This window comes from Leptinotarsa decemlineata, unplaced genomic scaffold (genome assembly GCF_025532065.1).
Source record: "Leptinotarsa decemlineata unplaced genomic scaffold, Ldec_3_MD MMD2_tig00001719_RagTag_RagTag, whole genome shotgun sequence".
NCBI classification, from domain to species: Eukaryota; Metazoa; Arthropoda; class Insecta; order Coleoptera; family Chrysomelidae; genus Leptinotarsa; species Leptinotarsa decemlineata.
Window position 1 is genome coordinate 5,347,854 of NW_027412569.1, and position 24,940 is coordinate 5,372,793.

The 24,940-nt window shown below is 36.3% G+C and overlaps 1 protein-coding gene across 1 annotated transcript; it reads right to left on the bottom strand.

Annotated features, from left to right (window-relative positions):
• Positions 1 to 405: 405 nt before the first annotated feature.
• black (glutamate decarboxylase-like protein black) lies at positions 406 to 24,608 on the bottom strand. Its single transcript, XM_074176358.1, is given in 5 exon segments — positions 406 to 1,249; positions 4,547 to 4,707; positions 16,925 to 17,292; positions 23,879 to 23,975; positions 23,977 to 24,608. Coding segments are annotated over 5 exon segments (1,626 nt in total). The 5' UTR covers positions 24,537 to 24,608; the 3' UTR covers positions 406 to 809.
• Between the last annotated feature and the right edge of the window lie 332 nt (positions 24,609 to 24,940).

The following is a 24,940-nucleotide window of genomic DNA, read 5'->3' on the forward strand; positions in this document are numbered from 1 at the left end:
TTTTACATTACTTTCTGTGGCACTAAAGCAAGGTCATATTGAGAAATAGATTCCGTGATGTCTTTAAAAATGCTCCACTTTCAAATTAGCAAATATACATAATTTCTTGAGTACTCAGTGTTATATTAGTTGTCTGTCCAAATATTCATTTTTTCTAAAATGACGTAGTAACTCCAAAATCCTCGGCTATTAATGAATGTTTAAAGCTGACAAATAAAAATGAAACCTCTGTAATTCAAGGTCCGTAAAGGAAGTCATTGTCATTGATGTGGTTTTTTTTCATCTTCTAAAAACTTTCCTGTTCGAAAGTTTTGTATTCAAATTTTCTGTTTCTATGTCTTCACGAATGTCATTCAAACGCCATATTCTACTTTAAAATAGATGAAAATGAAAGTTTTTTCAACGTGCAATGATTTTTTATTTCACTAAATAAATATTGAACATACATAATACAGACTATCATAGGTACTAAATTATCACTACAGTTCTCATAATAAACCACCTCATGAGTGACTGGTTCACAAACTGGTTCATTTTTAAGAACCACAATCAACGATTGAATATAAATAGGCACTCTATATTCACAATAATATTATTTCAGTAATAAATAATAAAAGTAGCTCTAGGAACATTCCTTGGTCTTTACCAGTAATCTTTGTGATTTTTTTGCGAATTAAATTATAACTAGCAAGCGAAATATTGAAAGGTTACTTATCTTGTTATGTTCTTTATATCCTATTCACATTTCAGGAAAGTTTGTCACAAAGAATCAGAGGTGAAGACAGGATGCCCCCGAATATTCACCAGTTTCAAAGATCTCTACCAAGTCTTTCAAACTCTTCAATAAGGTGAATCATATCGGATTTCTCCAAACCAGAATTCTGGAAAACTATCCTGAAGAAATTCGGATAGTCCTTCTGAGCCTGATAGGTAACCATCATAGAGCCTTCCTTCATCATCCTCTCTTTCATTTTGGGGGCTACGCTGTGGAGTTTCTGCTTGTAACCCGAATCCGATTTATCAGCGGTCCTCAAACTTGGAGGAACGTACCAAAAGCATATATTGGTACATTCTGGTTCTGACAACACTAGTTCGAAACCTGGTCTGCTTTTGATGTTGTCTAGGAAGTATTTGGCATTGGCGAAAACCTTGTCGATGTGTTTTTCCAGACCAGAGGTTCCCTTGGCTTTCCACATGAACCAGAATTTCAGAACGTCGGCTCTCCTTCCGCACTGGATATGTTTGTCTCCTGCAATGTGAAAAATCAAAATTTTCAGTTAAGTCAGAGAGATGTTTCCAATTGGTATATCAGAGATAATTACGGGAGCGCAAAGAACCACACGTTTCGTCCATTAAATTTCATCATCAACCTCACTGTTTTTAATACAACACATGTATTGTAATACAAAGCTAGACTCATTATTACAGTGGCTACAAAAATCGATGAAGAAACTAGAGGTCCGTTATCAAAAAAAAAGTTAATGATGACATCTAATGAACAGAATTTCGCATTGAAAATTGGTTCATATCAATAACAAATATAATGATTTATACAGTGTGACACATAAAGTCCGCATCAAATGGGATTTTTTTTTGTTCATCTCTTCAAGCAACTTTTGATATCTCCATTAGGTTGTGCTTAAAAAATGATGCCAAATGACATGCATATGACCGATCAAGTGATTTTTCTTCCCTGTCGAATTTGAGATTTTTTCCAAAAAATGTTCAGAAAAGCAGTTATTGCTCGAAATTTCGAAAATCGGTAAAGAGAAAAGATGATTGTTTTTTCATTTCTACCCATATACCAATTTTCAGCTCTCTAGTACAAATTTAATTTTTTTACAGTTTTTCGAAAATTTGACATTTGCCGATTTCTCAAATTCAACCAAACCTCAACAAAGTTAGTGCTTTATGCCTAACTTATCTGTCCAACGCAATTTTTTTACCAATTGCAATTCTAAATACAACTTATTTCGCAAAAATTTAAAACACCTGAAAACATTATGCCAAAAATGACATAAAGTTGATACAGTTTTTAAAAACAGATAAATATTTCACTTCACTTCAACTTTTTGCGAAATAGCTTGATACATAAGCATAATCAAAAAACAATGTCAATGAAAAGTCAATAATTTATTCTTTACTGCACTTTTCAAACAGTTAAACTTTGATTTACTAATTACGAAATTTCGAACAATAACTGCCTTTCTGAACATTTTTTGGAAAAAATGTCAAATTGGACAAGGAAGAAAAATCACTTGATCATATGCATATGCATGTCATTTGGCATCATTTTTAAAGCACAACCTAATGGAGATATCAAAAGTTGCTTGAAGAGATGAACAAAAAAAATCCCATTCGATGCGGACTTTATGTGTGACACTGTATATCATTCGAGTTGGAGGCGGTAGATGCAAGAAACGAAATTCAACAATTTTAGTTTTTCGCGGATATTTCAAAAACACACGGTGATATTCTCGATCCGAAAAGAGATTATTCCAGTTCCATAAAATTGAAAACTTTCGACCGATTCAATCGCCTTTCTAGGTCTTATCGTTTCCGTGATAGCAATAGCTAAACACGGCTTGTATATAGGACTTCAAATTCAAATTCTTTATTGGTGCTAGGACACAAGAGTGTTTACACAAGTCATTTCAAGTTGTTCATAAAACAATTACAAAAATAATAGGTAGAAAAGAGCTTGGAGAAGAAGATAAAATTGCACATTCAAAGTCTGACAGTCATTAAAATCAGGTCAAAATGTGTATAATTGAGTTGTTCTGAAATGTGAGAGTACCATTGAAAAACTCATTGACATCATAAAAGACATATTGTGAAAGTAAATGTTTGCTTTTTAATTTGAAATTATTGAGTTCTATTTTCTTCCTTTCTGCAGAGAAGGCGTTGTATAGCTTGGGTGTCTAAAAGGAGATACCATCACCTGTTCTTGACAGTCTCAGGTAATTGGCTTGAATGTTTTGATGATTTCGTGTAGGGTAGTCATGAATTTGGGAGAAGTTTATATATTCAATGGCATTGTAATATATATATATATATATATATATATATATATATATATATATATATATATATATATATATATATATATATATTTCTTTCTAACGAAGCCGATTAATTTATATGGTGAGTGGTCTTTCAGGGCAGATAGTTAGAGTACGGCTCTGCCGAATTCTAAAAACCTTATTCGATCCCCAGCGGGGCAGACACAAAGTATGTGCTCTGCTGTATCATCATTTTCTAAACAGAGGCGACCGACACTGTCTTCCGACAGTCCGAGTCTCTGCATATGATGATTTCAAATGACAGTGAGCTGTAAGAAGGCCTGTTAGACATCGAAGTTCATCCCTATTGTAGTCCAGCAACTGTTTGGTATGAAGCTTCGAAGGGTGGTGAATAAACGCCTTGGAGCGAGCCAATCGTGGAAGATTCTGCCAGAAGTCCATAAATCTTCTTGCCATCCAGGTGTTCAATCTTTGTTTGGCAAAGCCTAAAGTGATGCCAATGACAGGTTCTGGTCCGATGAAGCTGCTAGCAGCTCATTGCCTCAGCAGCATCATTGCCTTCCAGGCCAGTATGGCCCGGAATCCAAACCAGAGGCTATCTGTTAAGTCTTTCTATCGAGGAGAGTCGTTTTTGGCAATTTGCCACCAATTTACACGTTGCTCTTAGGAGCCAAGATCTTCCAACGCCGCTTGACTGTCCGAGGATATTTTTATTGACTTGTGTATGAGTATATACAGGGTATATACTCATACACAAGTCTTCTCTGTATAATGAAGATTTGCTAGGCTAAGTATGTGAGACCGTGATAGGCTGTGAGTAAGGTACCTACTCAAGCTCACGATTTTTAAAATACTTTATAGTGAGAAAGTTAAGGTCGATAGTCTCTCACAATGTCTCTTCACAATGTTTTGACAGGTCAGTTTTTCGTCAATGTAAACTCCTAAAAATATGGTACACTTGAATGTGAGTCTAATTTCACCAGTATTTCTCATACTGAAAGCATATATTCTGTATTCGATTCATTGACTTTCAGTTTATTTGATAGGAATCATGGTTCTATTTGTTTTTTTTTTTTCAGTTTCAACTGTGGAGATCAGGATACTTAGTTTTTTTCCTGAATGTATGAACGTCTGTCATCAGCAAATTATATAAACTTTGGTAGTGGAGATGAATAGAGCAAGTCATTTATGAACACAAGAAAAAGCAGTGGTTCTAAAACGGACCCTTGGGGAACACCATATTGTATATTGAGTAGAGAAAACTTTTCATTCTCTAAGTAAGATTTTATCAAATTTACACTTTCTTCGTGAATATTGTAATATTAAAGTTTTTCGAGTAAAATATCATGTGAAACGCAGTCAAACGCCTTTGTCAGGTCCAGGTAATTTGCATAGATGAAATTATTGTTTTCGAAACTAACTTACCAGCAAGAAAATTTCAAATAGGCAGTCTGGTCACTCATTTGAATATTGCAAAAATCAACCACAAGTAGATTGAAACAACTACTTTCAAGTGTACCCACCTGTATCGTATTTTGTATCGTAGAACTTGTCTTTCTGGAAGAGGTATGCGGCATGGGTAGAATTTGCCGCTGCCATAATGCCTTCATGTTGCAGTAATAAGGTAGAGCATTGTTGTGGCGCTGTCAAGAGCTTATGAGGATTCCAAGTTACCGAATCCGCCCTGAAAATCAATTTATACATTACATGATGACCAATACATTTTATGATATTTTTGTAATAATAGCTATATATCTGAATAGTACTGGAGTTTTATTCCAACATCAAACCGTTATTTCAACACCTCGATTATCTTCCTCTTGAAGATGATCACTTGGTGATCGAAACACATGTCGAGGTATTAAAATAATGGTTGGTGTTGGGAAAAAACTCCAGTAATACTCATTAGTACACCAAAGGTCTGACCTCTCTGGACCTGTACGTTAAGGAGGTTGCGTTAATGGCCATGTTACGATTGCGTACGGCTGGTGTAAACCTCGAAGTAGGAATGGGTTAATTGAGGCTGAGCCTGTGGTGAGAAGCGCTTACTGCGCAACCTTTGCTGCAGGCAATCAGAGATGCAGTTGAACCCGGGTTTGTGTTTAATAAACACTACAAAATACAAATGAAACAGTACACAGCGTCAGATGCTACAAATGCAATACGCATATATACAGACTGCTCAAAAACCAAAGAAGGCTCAGGATGTGGAGTGTACTTCAGATCACTAAGCCTAAGGATTAGGTGGAGAATGGGAAAAATACCAGCGTGGTTCAAACAGAACTGGCTGGTATCTCAATCGCCACAAAAGAAATAACCAGGAAAGGAATTTCTGGCGAAAACGTAACAATCTGCACTGATAGTGGACGAGCCCTATTAGCCTTGAACAGACGTGTTACTTCAGGGCTAGTACTAGAGTGCCACCAAGATTTAGCCAAAGCATCGATAGATAATAATATTATCCTGAGGTGGATTGAAGGGCACGACAGGAGTAAAGGTAATCGCATTGCCGACTCTTTAGCCAAGGAAGCGGCTGGACTAAGAAATTTAGGACCCAGTGGCACCTTCGGCCTGATGATTTCGAGAATAGAGGAACTAGCCAAAAGTCACACCCATGCTCAATCCCTAAAGAGATGGGATGAAATCAAAGGATGCAATTTTGCCAGGATCACCCTTGGCGACCCTAGGAAGCTGGCGCCGAAGAAATATCTGACGACCAGGAAAAATCTACGCTTAACAGTAGGATTTCTGACTGGCCACTGTCAGCTGAGGAAACACCTCCACAATATGGGGCTAGTGGACACACCTCTATGCAGGATATGTGAACAGGAAGATGAAACTGTCAGGCATGTCCTATGCGAATGTCCGAAGTTATCGTCAATAAGAGAGTATGTGTTCAGCGAGTCTTCGCCTACACCTGCCGATATAAAGGAGATGTCACCTAGCGACCTGTCCACCTTCCTGCAAAGGACAAGATGGACGATGGCCTAGGAGGACAACTCCTTGGGAGGATGAACAATGGGTCACATGTGGCCTGAGTACTGTGGGCCGGCCTACACTTACCCTCCCTACTCTACAGATACAGGTCAGAGATACCAAAGATTCCAAACAATGCATCACAAGCTTCATTACTATTCACATGATTGATATTATCTGTTAAATTTCAAAATTCCCTCTCAGAAATCATCAAAAGTGGTCCGTAAACCAATGATAACTTGAGTATGCATATTGAAAATAACAAGGACAAGGTCAGATAGATCGGGAGTGCATAAATTGTCCTTCTGGAATATAATAAGCACAAAAATTTCCAATATCTGATAAAGAATCAAATTAAGTTTAATAGTTTCCCGTTTCTTAATATGTTCTTACGAAATAATTATGCTTTGTCGCCATTGAATAATTAATATGTAATATTAATTGTATCCGCTCTTTTCAGGTAATTAAAACTAGATTGGAATTAATTATCTGATCGGGTCATAGATCAAAATAATGTTTTTAGAATATAAAATGTTTCAGTCCAAAAGAAGGTAATCAAATCCTGCTTGAGAAAGCTATTGTATAGCAAAACACGTGTCACAGTTTTGTAAACCTTTGATAGTGAAAATCAAAAAAATCTCATTGGTAAGTTTTCTTTACTGTTTTTTGGGTAACAATGTTTGAATTAATCCTCATAATTATGTACAATAAAACATCAACTTTGATGCCATAAAAAATATGTACAGTACTTTCAGTTTCATGATAAATTATTTCATTTCCATTACTCCATTTACAGGGTGTTTCGAATTCAAACCTCATCATTGGAATCTCGGAAACTATGAGAGATACGAAGATGGTTAAATTGAGGCAAAGTTGCGCTTTCACCTGACTAACAATATGCCGTTAAGAAAGTTCTGAAATTCCGAATATATCCGGAGATATCAGGAAATCAAAAGGATTCAATATCAAAGGATTCTAAAATGAATTGCACTTCTACATTACCACTTTTTCCGTGCTACATAATGGTGTTTTCAGATTTGCTATCCGACGTTTCTTCTTCGGACCACCATCATTAACTTTATTTTTTCTAAGGGAGCTACATTGGATTCTTTCTGTTTTGAATAGAACCAGATTTTACCTTTTCAATGATGTATCATCATAAGTCATCATTCTGTTTCCAAAAATTGGAAATATTGAAAAAAATTAATTGTTATCATAATAGGCCTTGATATTGATGTTTCTAAATTTGACTTTCAATTTATTACACTCAATGACATTTTGTTATTGTACAAGTTATTGAATTTTTGGCCAAAAATGGCTTTCACGAATGAAGAAAAAAGATATGTTACAAATTTATTACAAATATGATAGAAACAGTGTTAGGACATCGGAAATGTATTTAAACTTGTATCCCGAAAGAAGACAATCACATCGAACCCTGTATAGTCTTCAACTACTTAGCTTCCAAGGCACAATTTGTTTCCGTCATAGCGAACCTCTCTAATATTTCATGATATCGATGTACCTCCTGCTTATTTCATTGTCTGTTTCAATGATGATGTGAAAGAGCTGCTTGGTCAATATCGGTAACTAGCAATCAAGGTTTCTGGTAAATTGCAAAAATGTTCAAAATGAATAATTCATATAATTGCAATATAATTGAAGGTTTTCAATTATCGAGGATTTGAGTAATTAAAGGATAGATCAGTTCACTGAAGAAAGTCAAGGATCTCATTGAAACATGAAGATTTTATCGTTAACTGTAATGTATCAGTAAGGAATTGTTATCGAATTATGAATTTGCATCTTGATGAAAGAGTTTTGATAGATTGTAGAAGGGGTAAGTATAAGAATTTCAAATACTTTGGGACGGAACTGAATGATTTTCATTAAAAATGATGAAAGTTATAATGATTTGTTTTTCACATATAGTCAGTGGGCATACTTGAAGACTGGCTATGAATCAAATCATTTGATTGAACAAATTATTCAGTTCAGTTTCAACTCCCTACACTGTAGGTTAATGAACTAACACCTATCAGAAAACAACTACCCCCCAGGCGAATATCACGAAGGGCGTTGGATTATATCCGACCGGTGTCAGTGCAGGATTCTTCACTGAAGTTATTCCTGCATATGCTGTTGGCGATACAACTGACGCAATAGATTTTCAATTATTAAAACACACTTGCAGACCGGTTTCGGGCTGTTTGACCACTCGTCATTGTAAGTCGATGATTTCCGATAATTGAAAATCGAATTCCTTCAGAATAACATTCCTCGAACTAGGCCGAAACGGACAACAAACTACAGGATATTGAATTATATCCGACCATGCTGAAATGATTCAGGTAAATTTATTTCGAAATATTCATTACCTTATAGAAATTAGAATTGAAGGGGTTATATTTTTAGGAGTGATGAGGAAATCTTCCAAAGAAAGGAAGGAAGTAATCAATTTAAAAATAAGTAACTATATACATGGATGTGTAGATCATGCAAAGAATTAACTTTCAGACACGAACTGAAAGAAATTCCTCCTGAAACAGCTACTTTCATATAAACATCAAATTACACGAAAGAAAAAAATTCCTTTCGAAACAAATACTTCTATATGAACACTGAATTATACAAAAGATACTTTTCTCTACTTAGTTTGTATTTCAAACATTCGTTGTGGAATAAAAAGCAGATATCAGTACTTCCTTCCTTTCTTTGGAAGATTCCTTCATCCCTTTTTTTGTATCAAGATGGAGTAATAGAAAGCCAAAAACTTTCTTTCCCAAGAAATTAAAAATTCCGTCATTTTCGCAATTCGCAAGAAAGTTTGACCCAGAGTACATATTAAATCATTTAAATGTAATAACCGTAAATGAAACAACTGTCTTTGAACATTTGATTTGTCTTTTACAAGTAGGCTGGTTGAGGCGAATATGAAAGTTGAATAATGTCGAGGCAATGTTCTTTTAGTTCCGCTTCCTGAAATACTACCAATTGCACGTAAAAATGAAATTCTATACCTATGGAAATTTAATTAGGCTTTCCAGAACCCATATCCAAATCAGGAATTTATGCAAATAGTATAGTTTTCAAACATTCGCTGTTCAATCGTATATTATATCTGATTTTCATTGATTTGAAGATATGTTGAAAAAATAATCAATGCTTTTTAGTTTATAATGATCACACTTTTCCTTCTGATGAAATTGCAGCTGAATATGTTGCCACAAATGTCATACGTAGCAATCAATCTTTCAATTGTCACCAAAAAAGTAAATTATTTTCATATGGTTTCATCAATAAGACCAATAAATAAGAATAATGATAAATGTATTGCCCATTGAAATAACAAGATAACAACAAAAAATACAGGAGAGAGAAAAATAAAAACACTTTGTATTTGATGTGCAAATGGCTTTTGGATCAGATTGCGAATTTGCATTCACATTTGCTCTTCCACCAATACCGTTAGGGCTTGAAGAGAAGAAAAGAAGAAGGAGAAAAAAAGAAGAGAGAAGATAATATACAGATATAGAGATATATGAATAGCTAAAACCTTTTTCAGGATTCTCGCCTCGGACCAAGTTATTCTGAGTGCTGAACAGATGCTGTTTAAACATGCTTTTAACAAATATAGTTTAGAAAGCTAAAAAACAGGCTTTTAAAGCGTGTTTTTTAGTTTTATAAACTATATTTGGTTTTCATTTTTTAGTTTTGTATGCTATAAAAGCGTGTTTTTTAGTCTTTTTAAACTATATTGATTTTATCTAAACTTTGGGATCAATAAGCCGTATATTGTTTAGAAAAATGACCATTGATATTTTCCGATTCCGGAGAGGGAGCCTGAATATATATATCAGCTACCAAGCCCAAAGCAGCAGGCGCGCAATAAAGGATTACAAATAAGGCAGCAGGCGCGCGTGTTTATAAAAAAATACTTTTTTCAAATGAAGAAATACATGTAAAGTGAGTTCGAATTATATCAAGGAGATTACGTACAGCGCCATCTGCCCGCGAATAGATCGAGCAATAATGTCGATATTTCTGTCAAATACAGATCCCGAGCTTGAGATTTACAAACAAAAAAACATACATACATACATACATACATACATACATACATACATACATACATATATACATACATACATACAGGTGAAGCTAATAAAAGCGTATTAATTATAAAAAAAAGGTTCTGATATGTTAAAACAATTGTTTTCCCATTTATGGAGATAATTTATTGTGGAGGAGATATTTTAGAAGAAAGGTCGTATAAATATTTTCTTTTTATATATAGGAATGTTTAACACTATCTTTTTACGCAAATTCAGGAAGTAAGAAGGATTCCAATATTTGATTATTTTAAAGAATATGCATGTTGTATAAAAACGTCTACGATTGAACATATTCAACCACTTCAAATCTACTAATTTGTGTGAAATTATGAACCTTCTGATACCACTTCTTCGATTGACGACTTGTTTATTTTGTGGAAATTCATGTTCACTGAGGATACACTACAAAAACACACTTTTGTCTATTTTCCACTATATTTCTTTATTGTTGACCGGTTTCGGCTATTATACCATTTTCAAAACTAACTGATTACATTTAAATCCAAGTAATTTATACCTATATTATTCTAGCATAAATGATTTGATATATCTGATATACCTGATATCCGGTACCTGCGTTTCATATACCTGTAAAATCCATGAACATAACAAAGCTTTCAATATAATGTAGGTTTTGGGATAATAATAATAATAGCCGAAACCGGTCAACAATAAAGAAATATAGTGGAAAATAGACAAAAGTGTGTTTTTGTAGTGTATCCTCAGCTTCTGATACCAAATATTGAGCTGATGCAAGAGTTTTGAACTTTTTATATGCGACACCTGTCGTTCTTCTTTAAACATGGATGATAAACAGTGCCACAGTGGATGAAATGAGATAAAACTGGATAATAACTATATTTAAAAAATTTCGGTAGTGAGTTGATTTTCATCTGCATAGAAAGGCAGAAAAACAATAGAACGTTTAGAAGATACAACGTGTCGTCAATAAATTGTATCTAAAAGAAGAAAAAATAGCCAGATCCGCATTTCGAAAAGCAGTTCTTTTATGAGCCTACAAATTCGAAATGTCACATTCAAAATGTGATGTAGTGTTTCACAAAATAGCATTTTTCAATATCCCCATGAAATATAACTAATGTTGATATAATAAAAAAAATACTTCTATGTTTTCAAGCGATATTTCCCTGCTCAATTCGTTTTTTCATTTAATCCTACGTCCGACACCTTAACCAGTTGCGGACAGTATAACGTTTCATTGCGATACATCAGAAATAATAATAATTATTATGATAATAATCATTTTAGAAGGTCACGGTACTCAATATGAGTTTACTCGTTTAATCATTCTTAAGATGGAAATCCATGATAACACTGATTTGTATACAAGGTAGGTCAGAAAGCTTTAAATCGTAACAAGCCATACATCATTCATCAGGTAATATATTTGTAATAATACAGGACTTTGATACTTGAAACTATTCTTCGTTCAACCATAATTTAAGATGCACAACGGTTGATTGTCGAAAAAGAGATACTCTGTATATGAATAATACATTGGATCAAACAAACATCGTTGTTTGAATTACAAAGAGATACTTTGTGTAATATTTTTGAAGGAGTGAATTTTGCTCTTTACGTTTAGTTTTTTCAGTTAATAAAAATCTCGAAAAGTTAGTTGATTTTTTTTTATTAGGAGCTGTGAATTGAATGGCCTCTAATGGCTAGTCATAAAAATTCCTTTCGTTATTTAATGTAAATTAGTTCCGTTTCATACGTAAGTGAGACATAATGTAAGTTAAACGTTATTAGGTATTTTCAGTACTTATTATTTTCAATGAATACCTCGTTAATTGTCTTCACTTGTCTGAGCTTGAAATGAAAGTAATGAACTAGAAAACTCTCCGTGCTAGATGTGCCAAAATAATATCATCGGTTTCATATTACTACTATTGTCATTTTCTTAAATAATGAAAGTAAACGTATGTAGTAGACCACTATTACTATTACAGAATCAACATAATTTGCTCAAGTAACTCAAAAATTGCAGTAAAACAGGCATAAAAAGTTAGGTACCTGAATAACATATATTCTATTTACATGGAAAACACACTTCCCGAAAAAAAAAATTATAAAATGAATGTTTGAAGATGGTTGGCAATGTTTCATGGTGATTTAAAATCCAAAGATTTCAGGCCAAGTTACTTCACGACGTTTCGATTATTAGTATCCACAATCGTCTTCGTGTGATGACTGGACTTACAGACGATCATCTTCAGTTCATTCAGGATTTGGAGACCAGCTCCCCTACCCTTTCGGCTGATCATTGGCCTTGAGATGGGCCAATGGGTACATGACTGATGGATGACGGCATGAAGTCCTTAGACATCAGTGCCGCCCTTCACGGGATACCCCTACCTGGCTGGGGTGGGATGGATGAAAAAGTTATTCATCCTTTAACGGGGGACATGAGGGCCTCATTCGACAGAGTGTCGGGGCCTTCTATATCGGGAGGGGTCGTCTACAGCATAATCTGTGGCTTCCCTAACTAACGGGTTTTCGTGAGTTTCCGTTTTTTCGAAAACTCTCTCATTCCTCGACTGAATGGACTGCCGAATGGAAGGCAGCTGCAAATCTCTGCGGATGGCTTCATTCCGCACGAACCAAGGAGCATTCACAATCATCCTAATTAGCTTATTTTGCAACCTTTCCAAAATGGAAATGTTGGACGGAGCCGCTTGTCCCCAGACGCCTGAAGCGTACATGATGACAGGCTTGAACATCGAGTTGTAGATCATGATTTTGTTTTTAAGACTCATCTTGGATTTTCTGTTGATCAGAGGGTACAGACCGGCGATCCGACCTCGATCTTGGACTTAACGTACATGATGTGCGGGTTCCAAGTGAGCCTACGGTCTATTAAAAGGCCGAGGTACTTTACCCGCGCTTGCCAGTCAATCTCCCTTCCAGAGACTCTCACTTTTCTGGCCGGAGAAGATAGTAATCTCCCCATGGTTATCGCCTGAGTCTTTTCCGGATTTACTCGGATCTTCCATTCGAGGTACCAGCGCTCGAGGTCGTCCAATGCGCGTTGCATGTAGACGACGCCGAGCTCACGCCCCATGGAAGATGAGAGTAGAGCCGTGTCATCGGCGTACAGGGATATCTTCACTCTATCGGACCTGGGCAGGTCGCTTGTATAGAGTGAATACAGCGTCGGAGAGAGCACGGCCCCCTGTGGCACTCCAGCGAGGATCTCTCTGTTGTCAGACAGAGAGCCCTCTACTCTAACCTGAAAGGTTCTGCCTCTCAGGAAAGATCCGATCCACCGGATCAGGCCCCGAGGTAGGTCGAGCGCGTTTAGCTTATGTATAAGGCCTTCGTGCCATACTCGGTCGAAGGCCTTTGAAATATCTAAAAGTACTATATGTACTTTTCTGTTGTTATTCAGCTCGCTGATGGTGTTCTCGACCAACCTTAGAGCCTGTAGTTCAGTGGAGTGATCTCTCCTGAAGCCGAATTGTTCATTAGGCAGAACATTTCGGTCCTCAACTTCTTCGTTGAGTCTTTGCAGAACGACTCTTTCAGCCAGCTTAGCCGCCGACGAGAGTAGACTGATCGGGCGATAGTTCTGCGGGAACAGCTGGTTCTGACCCTGTTTCGGGAGCATGACGACGATCGCATGCTTCCACCTTCTAGGGAAGTGTCTGAGGGCCAACGAACTGTTGATAAGACTCAGCAAGAATTCAACGCTGTTTTCCGGGAGTCTCTTCAACAACTTGTTAGTTATTGAATCGGCTCCCGGAGCCTTCTTTGCTTTCGCAGCCTTGATGAGACCCTTCAGCTCCTCCATAGAAGCTGGACGGATGTCGTCGTCGTCATCCTCCCTGAGAAGTCGGTGAACCCGGTCTTCCAGCAGCATATCGCGGTCGATGTCGTCGTCGTCGTCAACGTTAAGTTGAAACTGACGTTCCATCGTGTCTGCAAAGGCTAACGCCTTGTCGGCGGGGGAGTAGCACACTCCGCGCTCTCCGTGAATGGGTGAGAGAGCAGTCTTCTTCCCCCTGAGCCTACGAGTGACTCGCCAAAGCTCGTCACTCCCAGGTTCGAAGGATTCCAAGAGCTCTTCCCACCTTTCGTTTCGATGTTCATTGATGGCCTGTTTGACACGATTGGCCATCCTGTTCGCCGCTGTTTTGTCCCCTGGGAAAAGGGTTCGCTGGTAGAGCCTTCTCAGGCGGTTTCTCTCTCGTATCAAGGCTTTGATACGAGGGGGAAACTCGTTGTAGCTCTTCAGCGGACACTCCTCCCTGGAGGTGGCCGCTCGAAACGCATCATTCACGGAAAGCTCGAAACGCTCAACTGCCGCGTCGAGTTCGTCGGGAGAGTCGAGTACCTCAGGAGGGGCGCGCATCTCTTCGAGCTGGGCTGTGAAGACATCCCAGTCCGTCTTAGATCTCACGCGATACTCAGGGGGAGGAAGATCATCGCCCAGTACCAGGATTACTGGATTATGATCAGAATCCAGTTCCGACAGAACGTAAATTTCACTGGTCAGAGTGACGTTTCTGAGAAGCGCGATGTCTAGTACGTCAGGCCTAGTCTGCCCGCGATAGTACGTAGGCTCATCTGGTCCCAGCACGAGATATTCATGTCTGTCAACATGCGCATGGAGCGCTTGGCCGTTTCGATTTGTGGCTCTGCTCCAAGGTCTGTGCTTGGCATTGAAGTCGCCAGCAGCAATTGTCGGAATGTTGCTCCCCATCAGCAGTTCATCCAGAGATTCTGGGAGTAGACGAATGTTCGGAGGGTTGTAAACCGAGATTATTCTGTGACAACCCCTTCTCAGTTGAATTTCGACCCCACGGCCTCAGTACCGTGCAACCGAGCACTGATGACTGGACTTCCGAGAGATGACTATTTATAGCTCATACGAGTGCTTTCACCTATCCCCTCTTACCTCTCCGCTGAACCGGTTTAGCGGGAGATGGCCGTTTGGCGGGAGATGGCCTTTGGCGGGAGTTACCGTTTTCCGCTTTATTATGTTGCGTATCTCTACGCTTGACTGAATGTATGCAGCTTCTTTGAATTTTCTCCTGAACCAGTGTTCCTGCCTGTGGATGATCTCAGCTTGGGACCACTTGATGTCATGTTGATGGGTCATGTTGCTGGTTTCTCTTCGTTTTGTGTGTTTCTTGTGCTCGGCAATGCGAACTTTCAATAGCCTCTCAGTTTCACCGATGTAGAATTTGCCGCACTCACAGGGTATCCGGTAAATGCAATTCTTGGAGTCGCAGTCAGCGTTTGGTGGCCTGGTTTTTGTGAGGGTGCTAGGGATCAGATCCGAAACCACCATCCGTAGCACTGAATCAGAAGAGAACTTCGGCCACTGAAGATGACTGCCACAGTTGCAGTTGAAACGTTCGAAGATTGCAGCCAGAGAATACCACGGCAAAACCCGGAAACAAACCAAAACACAAAAATCCTAGTTTCAAAAATGTCTGTGACGTCACTATCATCGAGACTTGCCCCCCTGTCAAACCAAAATCTATATGATTCATGTAGAGCACAAAGAAGTACACATCTACGACATGATTTTTCAATTAGTACTACTCAATCAAATACTTTTTTCCCAACGTACTGCCAGAGCAACAGAGGAAGATGATGAAAATGTAATTATGCATTGTTAATAATTTTATCACCCGAAGACGATTGTCGATACTAACAATCGAAACGTTATTTTCATCTCGTGTTAATGGTTTTATTTTTATTTTGGTTGTTGCTTGTATTTTATTTTATTTTAATTTAAGTTTTTTGCTTGATATATTTATTTTTCAGATAATTTCTTTATTTTTTTACAGATTTTTTCAGGTATTTCAAAACTAGTACTATGTTGCTGTATCGCTGCTGTTCCAATGTTTTGACAGAATCAGAATCAACGAACTTGGGCGTGCGCAGCGTTATAGAACAGTGCTTTCAAAAAATTGTTCTACAGCGCCATCTGGTGGCGATTTACAGACCTAAAAACCTTCTCTATAAAAAATTACGTATACATGTCAAGTTTCATCACGATCGGTTGAGCGATGTAGAAGTTTATCACTTACAAACCAACCAAACAACCAACAAATTGAACCAAATTGAATTAAGTAACCCGTATCTAAATATTTTTTCAAATGTGCAAACTGGTACATAAGCTCAGGTAGTTTAATTCACTACAAACTCAGGTACACATAAAACATCAAATGGTCAGGTAACACTCAGCTACTTGAAATTTAGGTACTTCAAATTGAAAAATTAGGTATATAATGCATCGAGTATGTACCTAGAAGAAGCCACTGTATGGCAAAACCCGTGTTACGTTTTGGTAAAACTGTTTATTTATTTATAGTTTAATGGATATGCAGTATAGCTTCCATTAAACAGTAAATAGTCGCTCACCTCTAAACTTTCAAAGAAGGAAGATATCAAAGTCGGACAAAATTTGTATGAAAATAACCTTTCGCTCTAAATGTATTTCATTTCTCTACATAACGATTCTTCTTGTTTTGAATTCAGATAACTGGTTTCCGTATGCACTGTATAAATAAACAGTTGTGTGTGAACCTACATTTCACGCATATATACTATCTGAAGTTTGCTCCTCTCAAGATTTTTTTTTGTTCTACAAAAGTATCTGTGGTTGATGAGATTGTGCCCAATGCAAGAACCCCAAAGGCCAGGTGACAATGCACTGAACCATAGTATGCTCTACTCTGTACTTTTTGCGATACTTGTTTTCTTAATTTCCAGTCCATTCAAAACTCATCTACTTTCGACTAGTCTACTCCCCCAAAACATTTTTATAAATACCTTTCAATTCCCTTCATCAGTCCTCTGTGCTTCGCTGACATAAGAGCCCCTCCACCCCAAGCAGCATCAACATGCAACCACAAATTGTACTCCTGGCAAACATCGGCAATTTCCTCAATAGGATCAAATCCACCCAACACGGTGGTCCCAGCAGTGGCACATACCATGAAGGGTACCCCTCCTTCCGATAATGATCTTTCTATTTCTTCACGCAAGTGGCTGATCTTGATTTTGCCTCTTTTGTCAGTTTGGATGCAGTAGACGTTATCGGATCCAATCCCGAGGAAAGAAGCTAGTTTCTTGATGGAGTAGTGGCTTTCTTCAGAAGTGAAGAGCACTAGACGAGGAAGAGAATGGAGTCCTTTTGTCTGAAAATGAAAGACGGTTCAAGAAATTAGTAAATCTAAGAATTCAAAGATGACTGTTCTAAAACACTGTTCTCGTAATTGGCGTTCAGATAAAATAAACAGAAATCGCGCATACCCGTAGAGTTTCTTTTTTTAAGGGAACATCTTTTGCGCTCATTTACAAACTTGTCACTTCCACCCTCTTAGTGAGGTGAGGTAGAACCAATAATTTTAAAAAAGGATCAGTAATCAAGCGATACCTCGCCTAAAAGGTCATCGATTTCTCTTCTCGGTTCTTGAATAAAATCTACCAAAAAACAAATGTACTGCTTTCTCAATTTGTAGGCAAAATTTATGACTATGACAGGTTACTGATTATTTGGACTCTTTAGTAGTTTATATCACGCAGTAACTTTTCGAGATGAACTCTTCAATTTGATTTTTAGTACCTACACTCCTGCAGATTCTCTACTGATTTAGCTCTGTTTATTCAACAAATTGTGGAAGGTTATTGATCCATAAAAACAGTGAGAAATATCCCAAAGAGGTATAATTCTGTTCACAATGAATTATATAATAGCGAATAATTATTGATATTAAACTTTATGATGAAAACAGTACGTGCACTAATATTATTGCATCGTTGTCCAGAAACTGGACAAAGATGTCAATAAAAATACATTTCTGAACCCTTTGTCAAATCTAGGGAAACAGAATAGACCTACAAAAAATCTTTGAAATGAAATAGATGAAAATGAAGCTATAGAAGTTGCAGTTATACCTGTCGAATAACTACAGTTGACTAAGCCCTATGGCTAAGCTTCTTTCATATACTATATTGTGTAGCAATCCTGTGAATTAAATCTGATTCAATTCCATTAGGAATTTTCAAGAGTACAGGAAGTGTTTTCTGTATAATTCAATGATTTTTCTTCCAGTTTATGTCTGAGAGTTACTATTTTGCATTTAGCCACAATGAACCCTTATGGGTTGCGGTGGAGGGTCGAATAGACCCACTCACTTTAGACCTACCTACCTACCTACTATTTTGCATGATCTACACATCTTTTTATAGAGTTCTATAGAGTTTGAAAGACTCCCACATTTTTGTTAAAAGATGGAGAAATAGAAAACCAAAAGTATTTCTCCGAAAAATATAGATGGGATTGAGCAATTTTTTCCAAGTGCCAACTATAACAAATCGACCTCATCCATTTCTCGTTGACTCATTCTGTAGATATATCTTCAAAAGCACTGACAAGCCAAAATATATGATAGGTTTCAACAAATGTTTGTGAAATAGCAACGAGGAACCCTCGATTTACAAAGTATGAAGACTTTCTCCATCAGATACAAATAAATTTCACGTTTTGATATGAACATAAAAAAATTACGTGTATGAGAACCACTGACAAATTTATCAACCCGTTTATATTGCCATATTCAAGAGCATTAATTATGCCCGCTTTTAAATGCGTAATCTCATGAAGTATTCATCAAATAGATGATTGTGATTAATTCATTTAATTACTTGATTATTTCAGGAGTTTATCAATTATGCAATAAAATTAATTGCAAAGGGGGACTTTGTCCAATTTGCAAATCCTTTGCGATTTGAATCTAGAAGCTCAGCAATCCCGAGATTTCTTGTAGCCTAAAAATGAATAAAAAGGCCCAGTTGCTTCAATGTGTTTTTAATACACATTTTTTGATGAGATTTTTAAACTCATTCATCAAAAATATATTGGTTACAACTAAACTTGAGGGACACAATCATTTTTCGACCATCATTTTATCCTGAATATTAATGAAATTATTTGAGTTCATGTCAAATTTTGAATGCTACAAATGCAAATATACCTATTATTTTTGTTACTATTTTATATCTGAATTTGCGAAGTTTGGTAGATGCTCCTTTTAAATGCGGTCACCTTTTCATTTTTTTTTGCGCTGCCACATACACGAAAAATTCTTCAAAATAAATATCTCAATCTCCACCAAGAAATAGTGTTCTTTGCTTTCCTCAGCAAGCCTAACATTGAAATTATCAAAACTTTTCACCATCTTACAAACTTTTATTCAAACTAAGGATATATTGGGGAGAGAAATAAAAAGGTTCAAACTCCCCTGAACCAGCTGTGGGGGTACCAAAATCTTTGGTGCGGAACCAGATTGGAAAAATAAGTCATAAGAAAAGTGACAACTGGGAAAACATACCCAGGAAAACCTTCATAAAGGGACAGTGTGAAAAAGGACCAAAAAACTACTTCAACATAGCAAGGAACGGCTCAGAATAGTAACAGGGATACTCAAAAGACACCTGAACAAAATAGGGCTATACAACATGGGCCGTTACGGCAGGCGATGCAACAAAGGAACAGAGCCAGCTTGTCATATTTCTGAGGCTTTGGATCAGAAGAGGCAAACAATTTATGCACAACCCAAATTGTGTTCAGCAAGAGACTTATGCAGACTAATACAGGGAACAATATTGTTGAAATGGGTGTCATGGAAATGAGGGAAAACGCAATAAGTCCTAGAAGCTGCAGAGGAACCGATGCTTCAAAGCGACTAAGTGAAGAGGTAGTACCGAAGATTATTGGAAAAAACTGCTAATAGTTGAAACTTGAAAAATTGTCCTGTGATATGTTATGCCAGAATCACCATCCAACTCATGTGTAATTACAACTGGATGCTCATGTGTAATTACAACTGGATGCAGTTGTAATTACACATGAGTTGGATGGTTAATGAGGATCTAGGGCTGATTTTGAATTGGGGTGAAAGTACTCAGGTTCAATTGAATATCACCAAAAATCCAGGCATTGGTTTTCTGCGAGAAGATAAATGCCTCCCAACCGGATATAATAATGTCAAGACAGACAATTCCGCTTACTGCTTCGATGAGTTTGTTGGGAGTTAAAATGGACACCATTATGTCTTGGCACAATCATGTAGTTGGAATTGCAGCGGCTGCTACTCAAAAGCAAGTACCTGGTCCCATTCATCACGCTAGATGGATGGCAAAGGCCATTTATTTCATCAAAATATATCTTTTCAAGCAACAATTAACATTAACAAATTTAGAAAAAAAAGCTATCTCTCATATTTGTTCATTTTCAATGAACATTTATGTAAAAGCGTGGTTCAACGCCCCCAAACCCACTTTGACCACCAATCAAGACCTACAATTTTTAAAATCTCTTGTAAACTATAGAGAAATCGATAAAGAACTTGCAGACAAGGCACTGTCTTAAATGATAAATTATCTGTGGTACCTCAACTCTGAACAAATCGCATTATCTTTCTTCGATGTAAAAAAACATGTGATGATAAAGATGTGAAAGCAAAACTCAGTGTACATCAAGTCGACTAAGATATTGAGTTTTTTGTTTCTCATCAAACTCCAAATTTCTTCAAAAGAATTGAAATTAATACAAAATGATATACTTATTCTGATTATGGTGTGAAAATGCACATTATTTAAAAGCAAAAAAATAGTGAACGGTTTCAAGACTGTCAAAGACACAGCTGAAAGAGAGGTAAAATTAATCCAATACTTCAATTTCTGTTTGACAAAATAAGAAGAACAACGACAGTTTCTGTTATAAGTTATATCGGAATGTCAGAAGAATTTTCCTGACTCTTCAAAAACCACGTTATTTAGGCCAGTAGGTACCACCTCAATCTGATAATTAATTATAAATGTAAATAGTAATAATAACAACGAAAGTCATTTTTTGTGGAGGAAAATCAGTTTTTTATTGACTTTTTTTGGGTATTTGTTACCTTCCACAATCTGGAAAATATAAAAATTATAATGGAGAACTTTATACAAGTGTAGAAGGGCAAACTTTTTAGTTTACCCCGATAAGTTACTGCGTAAAAATCAAAGTATTTTTCACAAAGAAATATCTGCTATTTATCAGTAACTTATCTTATTCAACAATTTTGCCTATCAAAAAAATTGCTAAGAAATAATACAATACTTATCTTAACGTTTCGGAGGCCAAAATCTGCCTTCGTCTTCAGAAATGGACAAAAAAAATTCTTGAAATATTGGCAGTTATTCCTTTTTGATTATTTATTTCTCTACTTCTTCGACAGATGTCAAAGGAGTTTTGAAATATTTCAATAACAAGTTTCTGATAAATAGCAGATTTTTCTTTGTGAAAAATACTTTGATTTTACGCAGTAACTTATCGGGGTAGCCTAAAAAGTTTTCCCTTCTACACTTGTTTAAAGTTCTCCATTATAATTTACAATTTACAGGCTTTTGAAATGAACCGTCGTATACAGGATGCTGTCCAAAAAAGGTCGATAAAAAACTGATTTTCCTCTACAAAAAATGACTTTCGTTGTTATTATTATTATTTACATTTATAATTAATTATCAGATTGAAGTGGTACCTTAAGATTCAAAATTGATACATAATTTTTAAATAGGGATTCTGATGTATGGCGTGAAAATGCACATTTATTAAAAGCAAAAATATAGTGAACGGTTTCAAAGCTGTCAATGACACAGCTGAAAGAGAGGTAAAATTAATCCAAGACTGCAATTACTGTTTGACAAAAGAAGAAGAACAACGACAGTTTCTATTACAAGTTGTATCGGAATGTCAAAGAATTTTCCTGACTCTTCAAAAACCACGTTATTTCAACCATTACCACCTTAATCAAATAATTAATTGTAAATGTAAATAAAGATAATAACTTCTTTTTTATAATGCTTTCTTTCTTAATTTCAAATAATGAAATTTTGAACATTATATATTCTTATTACTTATACCTTTTCGCTTTTATTTTTTCCTAAATACACATTTTTCAATTTGGATTGTGCTGTATTCACTTTGCAGAGTTTTAACTACACCTTTTTTCATGTACCAATTGAAAAAATGAATGAAGCAAGAGCTAGGCAACAGATGTTATTAAATCCATACATCTATTGATACCTATTATTAATCTTTAAGTATTTTCACTTGTGGAATATATGTTACCAACTTCAGTGAATGGAAAATATCAGAAAAGTATAAAATAAACTCCAATTATAATTTTTCATGCAATGTCATCCCCAAAGTATGCACCATATGGGGAACTTATTTATTAAGGATTTTTCGACAAAAAGTTATTCCTGATAAAAGTTTGTGCATCTCCTAAAACCAAATATGCACCAACAAAATTCAGTAAAACACACGTAATATACGAGGAGCTTTCAAATATTTGATTTAGAGACAAGAGTAAAGTAACAATAAAAATTAATTGGCGGTCCGGGAAACTTCATTGATTCCAGTGGCACATTTGCGCTTTCAGCTGCAGTAAAGTACTCTTATTTTGAAATATCTCGGGAAATGTTATTGACAAAAATTGTTCAGCATTAAAAAATACATTCAGATTTGAATTCATGGCTATCTAAGCGAAGTTTTATTTCTTTACCCATTTTTTTAAAATGTGGACTTCGAAAATAATTTTGCTAAAACGATAAATAGACAGCATCCTGTATACGACGTTTCATTTCAAATGCTTGTAATATAACGAATTACTGAATATAGAATAGAGAAAATACTTTTGTCTAGTTTCTACTGTGTTTATTTATTCGTTACGACCGGTTTCGGCTTATAAGGCCATTTTCAAGTAACTACCACAAATTGTCAAGTTGCGTCATAAATAAATACAGTAGAAACTAGACAAAAGTATTTTCTTTATTCTATATTCAACATGAATTTCTACAAAATAAATAAGTCATCAATCGAACGAATTACGAATTACACAACTATGGTGTTAACCACGGTCAATTTTTTTGAAGAGTAAAATAATTTTCTAGAGATTATTTTGGAGAATCATTTTAGACAAAACAATCTCAAGAAAATCAATAAGTTTGTTCCGAATTACCTATTTCATTTTGATGTTTTGTGATTTGATATTATTGAATATTAAGTTCTTGTTACATACAATACAGTATAATTTTGAGTGATTTTCGGTGTTAACAAAAAATTAAAATAACTGCACCAAAAACTTCGAAAATTATTTTGCTCTTCAAATAAAATTGACTGTGGTCAACACCATAGTTGTGTAATTCATAATATTACAGGCTTTTGAAATGAACCGTCGTATAGAGGATGCTGTCGATTTATCGTAGTCCCGACTGAAATAAAATGGGTAAAAAAATAAAACTTCGCTTAGATAGCCATGACTTCAAATCTGAATGTATTTTTTAATGCTGAACAACTATTTCAAATAACATTTTGCGAGATTTTTCAAAATAAGAGTACTTTACTCGTGTCTCAAAATCAAATATTTGAAGGCTCCTCGTATATTACGTGTGTTTTACTGTATTTTGTTGATGCATATTTAGTTTTAGGTGATGCACAAACTTTTATCAAGAACAACATTTTGTCGAAAAACCCTTAATAAATAAGTTTTACATTAGGTACATACTTTGGAGATGACACTGTATATGTTTTAACCAAAATCAAACTGCTAAATAAAATTCGTCATTCATTTCGTTTATAAAATATCATAAAGGTATTAAAATATTATACTACGTAATATACTATTAACGTAAAATACTATTACTTCGATATAGGACCAAACCAAAATTTCTTACCTTAACATCAGGCATGAAATTATACCGGGCACAGTGAATAGCATATCCATTAGCCAGAGACCCTCCAGGACAAAAAATTCCATCCCCCGGCCATCCTTAAACCCACGATCCTCCTCATCTCTTCCAAAACGGTCTCCTCCATAAGAGTAAACACAGGCGACACCTCGTAGGTATAAACGCTGGGATTCAAGGCATCCGTCAACCACTGGGCAACCAACCCATAAGGATCCAGCGAAGAAAACAGCTGATTCACGAAGTAAGGATGTCCCGTCTTAACCGAATACTGAACGGTGTCTTTCACGAGCTGCAATAGATCTTCGTGGGTTGAAGGCAGTGACTTGAGACCGAAGTCGAAGATTCTCTGCAGCTCCTCCGGGCTCTCGTAGTTGAGCACTTTGTTCTTTCTGTCGGTACCTTCGAAAACGGCTTGTTTCAGCAAAACATCGACGCACTTCCTGATGAACTCTTCGTGGTCCTTCCTGGTAGGTAAACTCTCGAAAGTAACCATTTTCCTAGATGTTATGGCTGTCTTCGTAGGGGCCCTCACGTACCCGTCACACACAACTTCTTCGTCCGACGAGGAAGACGCCGCAGCGTCGCTGAACGTAGCAACGTCGTCGACGACGTCCTGTATATGGTCTTCGCCAGTGGCAGGCATGTCGATTCCTCTTGTAAAGTTGCGGTTTGGGTCGTTTACAAGACTGAATCGCGAGTGGTGATGTTGTTGAAGGCGCCACGGTTTTAAGCTAGATACCGTAGTGGTCACGTGCAGAACCTTGTCGTACACTTTCTCGCGAATTGTCGGTGGTAGCGGGGTTTCTCTAAGCAAGTCATCACCGCGAATCATATGACGTTCGGGATGAATCAATATTGTTTTGGGGAAACCGATGAACTTCAGGGAAAATTCTGTATCTTTCACTTCTTATGCTACTCATTATAAAAATGGGTATTTATTTCTTTTTTCATAAATACTAAATATATAATAATAATAATAATAAATGGGCTTTATTCATTGACATACATTGTTCATAAAGAAGAAGTAGATACAAAAATTAATAAAAG